At 39.1% G+C, this 9831-nt stretch overlaps 3 protein-coding genes across 4 annotated transcripts; 2 read left to right on the forward strand and 1 right to left on the reverse strand.

The window, feature by feature from the left end:
• The first annotated feature begins 208 nt into the window (after positions 1–208).
• LOC124202955 (pinin-like) lies at positions 209–1210 on the forward strand. Its single transcript, XM_046599476.1, has one exon. It carries the CDS (start codon positions 209–211, stop codon positions 1208–1210), a length of 1002 nt encoding a protein of 333 aa, XP_046455432.1.
• A 507-nt stretch (positions 1211–1717) lies between these two features.
• Positions 1718–3059, forward strand: LOC124202420 (piggyBac transposable element-derived protein 2-like). The gene is made up of 2 exons (XM_046598770.1): positions 1718–2387; positions 2456–3059. Exons 1-2 carry the CDS (start codon positions 1728–1730, stop codon positions 3038–3040), a joined length of 1245 nt encoding a protein of 414 aa, XP_046454726.1. The 5' UTR covers positions 1718–1727; the 3' UTR covers positions 3041–3059.
• A 3051-nt stretch (positions 3060–6110) lies between these two features.
• LOC124202964 (zinc transporter 9-like) lies at positions 6111–9571 on the reverse strand. Of its 2 annotated transcripts, XM_046599493.1 has the most exons (16): positions 9256–9571; positions 9018–9191; positions 8820–8962; positions 8713–8741; positions 8564–8646; positions 8385–8499; positions 8189–8327; positions 7859–7976; positions 7755–7792; positions 7565–7676; positions 7448–7503; positions 7217–7385; positions 7087–7154; positions 6491–6668; positions 6389–6435; positions 6111–6318 (listed from the first exon to the last, which is right to left on the reverse strand). In XM_046599493.1, exons 1-16 carry the CDS (start codon positions 9308–9310, stop codon positions 6274–6276), a joined length of 1569 nt encoding a protein of 522 aa, XP_046455449.1. In that variant the 5' UTR covers positions 9311–9571; the 3' UTR covers positions 6111–6273. The 2 variants fall into 2 exon arrangements, with proteins under 2 accessions (XP_046455449.1, XP_046455450.1); XM_046599494.1 differs by lacking the exon at positions 9256–9571 and having other exon boundaries at positions 8820–8955; positions 9018–9139.
• Between the last annotated feature and the right edge of the window lie 260 nt (positions 9572–9831).

A 9831-nucleotide genomic window follows, 5' to 3' on the forward strand; every position in this document is an offset into this window, starting at 1 on the left:
GTATCGTGAGGAAACTCCGAAAGGCGGTGGAAGGCGCTGGATAAGAATCAGCCCCGGTAACTCCTGCATGTGCATGCTTTTCCCCTGCATGATAAAATAAGACCGTCGTATAAGGCTTAGGACGTAAGGCAATTCGTTATCCTTTTGCCGAATTCACAAAGACTAATCGTGCCTTTTTTTCGATTCTGTATTTTCAGATTGATTAAAAATGGCGAAAAATAAAAAGAGAGACCCAAGATATACTAAGTCGAGAGCCGTGAAAAATTCAGCCAAGAAAGCCACCGCCGCAGCTGTATTAAAAAGGAGGCAGCTGAAAGAAGAAAGAGAACGTTTAGCTGGAGATCAAGAGTCGGTAATCGATTTTGATACTGTACCGGAGGCTCAAGATCAGGAGGAGGAGGCGGTTGCCGTCGAGGAGCCGGTCGAGGAGCCGGTTGAGGAGCCGGTCGAGGAGCCGGTCGAGGAGCCGGTTGAGAAGCCGGATGAGGAGCCTGGTCAGGAGTTGGTTGCTTCGCAGCGGCCGGAGCTTGATCAGGATCCGGAAATAGAGGATGAACCATCTGCCTCAGAGGATGATGAACAAAAAGCTGGGACAGAAGAAGAGGAGCCGGTGGTAGAGCCATTAACCCCGAAAGACGTTACAGTTCAACTTCAACGATTGGATCTATCACCGGCGACGCTTCAAAGACTCAAAAGAGTTCAAAAAGCGAAAACAAGAAAGGAACGTGAAGACAGTTCAAAGAGTGGCTCCTCCCCACCAAAACGAACCAGAAGTCAGACCCGAAGACCAACTAGTGCAGGGTCTTCTTCTGAAACGGCCGATCCCGATGGTGAAGTAACACGGCACTACACAGGGAAAAAGGTTGGTCTCACGAACGCGACTTTGAGGTGTCGTGGGCCTCGCGTTCTTACAGCGCATCCGTTCCGGCTGGCCAAAAAAACGAACTCAGATTCGGCCAAGCTGAACATGCAAAAGAAGGCCGATGCCAAAAAAGTCGCCCAACATAAAGCCGTCAACCGGAATTGGAAAGAATGCAAAGTCTGGGGCGACGTTGGGAGACAATCATGGGCTGATGATGATTCACCGAGGCTTCAGTTCCAGGAAAAGGCAATTCAGTTTGCACCCCTAGAAGAACCAGGCCCCGTGTTGAGTCAATTCAGTTTTGTTTTCGAGTCCCCTCGGAGTTTTCAAGTCGATGCTTGGTGGTGAGGACACTTTGTACCTTCTTCGGGAGGCAACAAATGACTACATCGCTGAATTCTGGAATTCAAGGAAGACGCCACCGTCTCGAAAAGTGGGTGGCAAGCCTGAAGGCAGGTTAATCGGCCCGCGGTTGCCTGCTGGAGGTTTTGTCACAGACCACGAACTTATAGCCTTCTTTGGCATACAGTTCTTGATCGGATATCACCGTCTGCCCGAGCTGTCGATGTTCTGGGAGCAGCAACCAGACACTGGTCTCGGGCTCGGAATAATTCAACAGGCCATGACTCGCGAGCGATTCAAATTCATTTCTAAACACATAGCTTGCGCAAGCCCATGGGATGATGTTGACCCTAATTCTGACGACCCGGATCAGGAGCCAGAGCGACCGGATCCTAACCGTAAGATCCGTCCTCTGGTCAAAAGACTCAATGAACGCTATCATGTGTGTAGAAAGCCTCCTAGGGGTCAGAGCATCGACGAGTCTATGGTCAAATACAATGGCCGCTCAATGCTGAGGCAGACGATGAAGAACAAACCGATCAAGTCTGGTTTCAAAATTTGGAGCCGCTGTTGCCTTCGTGGGTATACCTATAAGTTTGAGATCTATCAAGGAGCTCGCTTTGGGGAAAAGCAAAAAAGATCTCGTAATAACGAGGCGGTGGAGAGAGTTGTCGTTGATCTTTGTCAACCCCTGACAGATCAAGGTTTCGTAGTGGCCTTTGACCGGTTCTTTACGAGCATTGCCCTCCTGGACAAGCTCCGCGAGAATGGTGTCAACGCCGTTGGAACGATTCTTCCAAGTCGGGTCAACCAGCCCATCATGACGAAGAATGAGTCGAACCTGCGGCCGGACGAATTTGCAGCCAAGTTCGGTGGTGAGCCCGGAACATGCCGAAAGGGAATCTTCGTATGGAGAGACACTAAGGCGTTTCGGGTCGCTTCCAACTATCACGGCTCAGATATTGTCAAGGTCAGGAGAAAGCAGCGTGATGGTTCGTTCCGATCCAAGTCTTGTCCAAAGGCTATTGACGATTATGTCAATAACATGGGCGGTGTAGACACGGCGAACCAGCTGCGTTCTTACTACGAGAGAGACCGTAAAGCCAAAAAATGGTGGCACCGTCTCTTATACTCTCTCTTGGAGACATGTCTGGTGAACAGCTGGATATGCTTCAATGATATGGTGAGATCACAGATGGCGGAAATTAAAACTTTAAACACACAATAATTTCCGTTTTTTTCTTGACTTAGGTCGAGGAAAATTATCTGGAGAGTTACGAAGTTCAGATGCCGTTTCTCGAGTTCAAACGGAACGTCACGATGGGTCTTTTGTCCCACGCCCTGAACGAAAATAAAACCAAAGCTGGTCGAGCCGGGCGAATGATGCCAACCATTCACCCTTCCGCTGAACCAGGAGCAAAGCGGCGGAAAAGTCGACTGAGTGTAAGGGACGACATTCGGTTCACTTGTGTGGGCAACCATCTACCCATCTTTGGGGAGGCGAGAGGCAGGTGCGAGTGGTGCCAGGCAACGACACCCAAAAAATTGGAATCAAGACCATTCTCAAAGTGCAAACAATGTAATGTGTTTTTGTGCCTCGGGAAGAAGATAAATTGCTTTGTCGAGTATCACGATGATAATTACACATCTGAGGAGGCTCCGCTGGACGAGGTGGAAGCTGTCTATTCCGCTTCGGAGGAATCAGACGGCCAAGCTTCTGACCATGAGCCAACCAACAAGGAGTGTTCTTCTTCATCCGCTGATTCCGACGATCTAGAATATTCTAACCGACGTGAAGGCTATTTGATTGATGATTATGATGATTTCCAACAATAAATTTGTGTTTTTTCTTACGTCCTTGTGCATTTTTACTCGAAAGTGCGGCTACTTGCCAGAGTGGTGGACCGACGAAGGATCTGACTGACTTTTCTAATTAGAGATCCTATTCCTTTTCATAAGGAGCCGTCGACTGGAAAGACCCATGGTCGATGGTAAAGACCTCAACGTCAGGCGGGGTCCTTTCATTCTACCAGGAATGAGAGTCAAGCCCGCCTGACGGGACACAAGAGGCACAATAAACGGCAAAAGTCTCTCGGGACAAATATGACGAAAAAAACTCGAGCCGTACAAAATACATAGAAAAATCGGAAATAATTCAGGCTTTCCGAATCTTTATTCAAAAATTAAATTATGTTTTATTAAGTTACCCTAATACTAATTTTAAATTTTAAATGCATTCAGTTAAAATCTCGTTGGATGTAGAGACTTGAAATTTTTACCGTATATAGATATTGATTATGTTTATCGTCATAAAAAATTTCATCGTCGGCCTTACCGGCGTGAATTAGTTATGATTTATTTAATTTGATAAGATAGCCCTATCCTTTAACATAGGACAAAAGTTCTAGAAGGGGGAGAGTCCCCAAGGGATATGCGTCTAGGAGTTGCCCAAGGCTCGATTAAGGGGAGGTCCTGTGTTAAGAGATAGCGCTAACTTTTCATTTTAAATCAATGATAACTAATTAACGCCGGTCTGGCGGACGCTGAAAATTTTTATGACGATAAACATTATTGATATCTATATACGGTAAAACTTGGAAGCAACCGTTACCCCTAATGTGTGACAACATCTCATTAATTAAATTGACAAGGAGTCCAAAATTCCACCAGCTGACCAAGTACATAGATGTGCGTTTCCACTTTTTCGGGGACAACAAGAAGCAAAAGAAATTGATATGAAATTCGGACTGCTGACCAACTTGCAGAACCTTTTACAAAGTCTTTGCCGAGCCCTCGTTTCTCTGTGTTACGTGAAGCAATCGGCGTAGTACCTGTATCTAGTATTTAATCTTTTCTTTTCTAATTTTTAAGATTACAAGATGGCATCAAACAAACTCCAATATAAGATGAATTTTCAAATTCATTTTAAATATTTTAAAATAGAATAAACAAAAATAAGTAATTAAAAACACAGTTGATTTTTTGGCGCAATTTTCAAATTTTGCGATTTCAATCACGAATTTAACATATAAAAAATTGCCAAATCTAAATGAATTAGGTATTTAAGGATAGGGAATTAAATTAAGCTTAAATTAAATCAATTTCTGAACACGTTGATAAGTAATTTTATAGATAACGAACGAATAACTCCTATTTTTACTATACCACCGAGAGGCGAGGGGCCTCCTAACCTAGCGAACCTGGCGGGGAATCTTGGGACCCTTTACTCTATACCCGCCGGTCTTGGGGATAGCCGAGAGTGTACCTGCATGAATAAGATAGAAAATCAAGCTTATCAGCTCGCCGCGAAGGGATAGTCGTAAGCCAGTTGAAAACTGTCTTAAATGAAAAATTCAGGGCCTATTGTTAAGTCGGACTTTTTGCTAAATGCCTTCCTAATTTTTCCTAATTTTTCTGTAAATTCTATGTTTTTTCTCTGAAATTTTCTGGAAAAAAATTCTATCGTGAAATTTTGATTTGTCTGAGTTATGGTTAACAAAGGGCATGGGTCAAAACAATATTTTTATTCAAAAAAAGGTAAATCTATAATGAGATTGGAACCATGACCCTCTTCATTATCAAGCCAGCGCTATAACAAAAAATCTATTTTTCGCATTTTAATTCCATCCATTATCAAATGAAATTGATTGTTGTGCGACAGTGTCGTGTTTTTTATTGAAAATTTGTTCATCACGATATTTCGTCAGTTCCGAACTTAGACTACAAATACCCTAACCCATTCATGCCGATGTTCACGATAACCGATGTTGGTGGGAGGCGGACTTGAACCAGTCATCTTCGCCACACGAATCTTAAGTCATAGCCACTACAACGACAATTAATTTGGTTGACCAACCTTTTTTCAAGAGCAAAATAGTTTCCGGCAATATATTTGCAGGATAGAGGATTTTCACGCATAGCCTCCGGCGGTAAATTTGCACGACAGAGTTGCACTTTTATCAAATCAAAGATTGCGTCATCATGGCGATGCTATGGACATCTGGTGGTGATTTATTTTGACCTAAAGTAAAAAGTGGTAGTCGCAACCGCCAGATTTCACTAGTCGTTATGCAATTATTTTAACAGTTTTCATTAATTACAGGAAAACTAATTAAGTAAATGAAATTATTTTTGTTCTGGTCGCACCGCATATTTTTTGTCTAATTTTTAAGACCAAAAAGTAAAAAAAGTAAAGGTAACCCAAAACAAGGGAAGCTATAATGAAAAGTGGAATTTAGACCTAAGGGGAAAAAGTTGTAGTCACAACCGCCAGATTTCCCTAGTCGTAAAACAATTATTTTAGCAGTTTTTCATTAATAACGGGAAAACTAATTAAGTAAATGAAATTATTTTTGTTCTGGTCGCACCGCATATTTTTTTTCTAATTTTTAAGACCAAAAAGTCCGAAATCTGTCGTAAAACGCCCGAGCTATGGTGCGGAACATACATACATACATACAAAGTGACATGGTTTTTATTTTTCTGCGTATGCAATTATTAGCTTCGCCCTTCGGGTTCGCAATTATTTTAGCATCGATTAGTTTTTATTTCATCACGGGAAGGTAATTTTTTGTATACATAGGCCTACTAACTATTTTAATTGAAATGCAAGATCAGAAAACGTGGTACGGTGCCCCGCAGAACCATTTTATCTCATAGTTTTTATCTATCTCGAGCAATTCAGTGGTTTGTATACGTAATGAGAATTAGAGGTGACTATTTTATTTGTATTCGGCGCGGGCAGCAAAATTCACCATTGAGACATTATTGACGTGTAGGCCTAACCTAGAACAGGCCACCAAATCTCGAAGGCGGACATTTTTTTTTTTTTTAATGGACCACTATTACTAGCATTAAAAGTAGTCGGATTTTCAGATATGTATAAAACGCGAATAAATTATTGAACAATTGTTGAGATTTTTATTTCATTGATCATTGTGTTCAACTGACTCAAAAAAAATTGAATTGAGGGTACAATTTCAAACTCTGAATGTTAACTTCTGCGATCGTTGGAAAAAGTAAAATTGCCATTTTACTTAATATTGACAATCATTAAAATGTAGGCAAATCTATAGTAGTTCCAAATCACAATGCCTCACTTCAGGATGTTTTTTCTAATTTCAAGCAAAGAATAGAATATCTGTTATATGAATTACTGTTTTATATAAAGATATATATATTTACCCTTAACGCGTTTTCAATACGATCGATTTCAGCACCGAGAAGATCAACTGAAAAAAGTAGACGTTAATCCCACATTGAAAGACAAATGTTTGAATTACTAACCGATATTTTCACCATGCTTCAACATAAATGCTTCCATTTCGTTTATGTTTTTCATATTTCGAACTTCTTCTAACATCATTTCCAAATCTTGTTTGTCTAAATATGACCGTGTTAGTTCTCTTCCGTCAAAATCCACTTCAGCTTTATAGCGTACCAGGCCAGAACCCATATCGATCCCCTGTATATAGTAACAAAACATTGCAGTAATTTTGTTACAATTTAAATTAAACAATAACTTTTCCTAACATTAAAAAAATCTTAGCATTTGTTTTATACATAGTGCAATAACGTCTAATCCTTCCGCTATTCCTTGGTATGAATTTTCTGTAAACAACGATTTTTTATGTACTTAGGACGAAGTTAGAAATGTCTTTAGATAGATATTGATCAATATGTAATTGTAAAATTCTATCAGTTAAATGTAAGCACTGTGAAAATTAGGCCTACTCTAAACCACTTTTTAAATGCAGTTATTTAAAAATATATCGGCGTAAAGCCTTTGTATGTATCTGTTAAAGCAGCCTATATGGTTGTCGACTGTAAATGATCTTATGGTATATCGGAATACCCGAAAACATTCATATACCATTCATTACCTTTACGTCGTGAACAGCTCGAATCATGAGATCACGTTCTAATTCTGAATTTATTTGCTGTATACTGCCTGAATTTAGAAATATATAAACAATTTAATATTTTGTGCAATCGAAAAAAACCTATAATTACTCAATGGAATAGAACGGCCAACGAGTGCCGCAGAATTGGAATATATAATGAATGATGCAACTGCTCCTAAAACAATTCCAACCAACAGTGATCCAATGGCATCTGGGATCGGAGAGTTTAAGTGTGTCGCAACAGCCATACAGCTTCCGGCTACCATAACTCCTAGTACCTGCAATAAATAAGATTTATTGTTTGTACAATAATGCATTAGTAACTCGTAAAGAGTTTTACCGCTGCTAAATCTTCCAATAATACAACATTAACGCTCGGATCCTGTCCTCGCTTAACTAGAAAATTGAGTTCAAATCACCTTTACTAAAACAGAAGCATTAAAACATTATAAATTACCATATTCCCAGAAACTCATTTCTGCTTTGCTAGCTCCCTTCTTCAGAGAATTAATAGCTACCAATAAGGTTGCACTTTCTGAAACCAACGATCCTCCCAATATAAAAAATGCCTGTGTTTATGTAGTTGGATGCATATGCTATGTTAATTGAGAGGAATACTTTCATTAAGGAATAAGGGAATAACCAACCCAATAAAAAGATCCTATTGGGTCAGGATTGAATATGCCTGTAATTATTCAAGAAATTATCAAACTCATTATATGTATACTTATGATTTATAATAAATGATTACCAGTAATTCCATGGTAAACAGATAAGCCAGCTCCTACACAAAATATACCAACTCCAGACACTAGAGATGCAACGTAACGCATATTGGAGTACCCATAAGGGTGGTCGGGATTTGATTGCTATACAACAAATTGAGAAATGTAACAGAATTACATGTTGCTTTGTTTGTTGTTTTTTTTTGTTTGGGGGGAATTGTTGTAGACAGGGGACATTTGGAATGAACATGATTAATGTGACACAAATATAACATGTTGTTTATAATAATAAAATATATAACTTCACGTCCATATGTATATAAATAATGGAAAGGGTATGATGAGAGGGAACATACCTGACTCGACTTATGAATTCCATAAGCTAGAATTAGCTGATTCACAGTGTCTGCTAATGAGTGTAAACATTCTGAGAACATTGAGTGTGAACCTGTGTACATCCAAGCTATCATTTTAAACAAAAAGTTGCATCCATTTCTGTAAAAAATGAAGAAATATTAGTATTTTTAATAAAAATTAGTATTTTTAAAATACATTGCAACAGCAGTTAAAACAACTTTGCCAGAGCCTTCCATCAAGCCTCCTTGAGGTGACCAATTTGCTGGTTCCTTTCTCATGTCCTTCAACACTCTTTTAACACTAAAAATATCTAATGAACAGAAATAGTCAAGTTAAGCAAAATAGTTTGATGAATAATTTAATATGGACTTTACACTGTTGGTATCTCTTTAGTTCTTCTGTCTTCTTTTTTCTTTCACGGTCTAGAGCTTCTTGACTGCCCCATACTTCTAACGCTCTGTTTTACGACAAATTATTGTGTGGTTATATTTTATTCATTTTAAATTGCATGAAAATATTTTACTTTGCTTCCACATCTTTCAGCCAATATACCTATTTATTATTTTAATTAAGATAAATTTAATTACATAACCAAATTCACCAATTATATATTTTTAAAAATTGTTTTACAGTTATTGGTGGTTCACTTTCATAAGGAGATCTGCGTCTTGTTTTCCTCAAAATCTCTAAATCACTTGGCTTTAAGAAAAAATCATTCATTGCTCTGACAGGAGTAATGAAATTTCTTTCCATTCCATTTTTTGAACTTAATGCTAAAATTGTTTTTTTAATTAGTTTTGACAAATTAAATAAGAATAGAATAATCACCAGAGGTAGATTCTTTGTTAGTCAATGATGTTATTACTGCCTTTTCTCCAAACTTCTGCCAATCAAATTTTAAAGTATGAATACCACTAAAATGAAACACCTTCCAAGACAATGGTATTTCCTTTGATGAAAGGCGCAAAAAACTGTGACCTAAGTAAGGAAAATACTTTCCCTCTGAAAAGAATAATACTATATGATAGCACGTACAAATAAAAGCAATTGCACACAGCATTACAACCTGCAAATATGGAAATAAACTTGCACGAACTGGAAAAGAATAACCACCGGCTCATCGTAACAAGTATTGACTGACTGGCAAGTAACAACTTTAAAACAAAATGACTTGCGATAATTATGTGTTCCTGAATGCTATTATATTCACTCTTTTAGTTTCTCCGTGGTTTCTCGTTTAGTTTAGTTTTTACAGGTAAGTGCACTAGCCACGGCACGGTGTTGTCTGCAACACCAGCAGTGCTCAGCTGGCTTGTTTATTAGTTGTTTATTGTTAGTGTTACCAGAGCCATAGATCCCTGGTCGGTTCACGGCTGTGTTGGCTTCCCTATCCCGGTTTCAGGGTAAACGTAAGCCGAATTTTGAGAGATTTTAGGGCGGGGCCTGTCAGAATTGTGAAGTGGAAACTGGAAACAGAGCCATCTAGGCTCTCAAAAGTAGCTGAGCGTAGTAGCTGACAGTCCCTGACACACTCACTAGAGCGCTCATTCCAGTTTCCAAATCGGCTTACGTTTACCCTGAAACCGGGATGGGTCGTTTAATTAAGAATAGGGAATCACATAAAGTTTAAATGAAATCAATT

This window comes from Daphnia pulex, chromosome 9, assembly GCF_021134715.1.
Source record: "Daphnia pulex isolate KAP4 chromosome 9, ASM2113471v1".
Classification (NCBI taxonomy): domain Eukaryota; kingdom Metazoa; phylum Arthropoda; class Branchiopoda; order Diplostraca; family Daphniidae; genus Daphnia; species Daphnia pulex.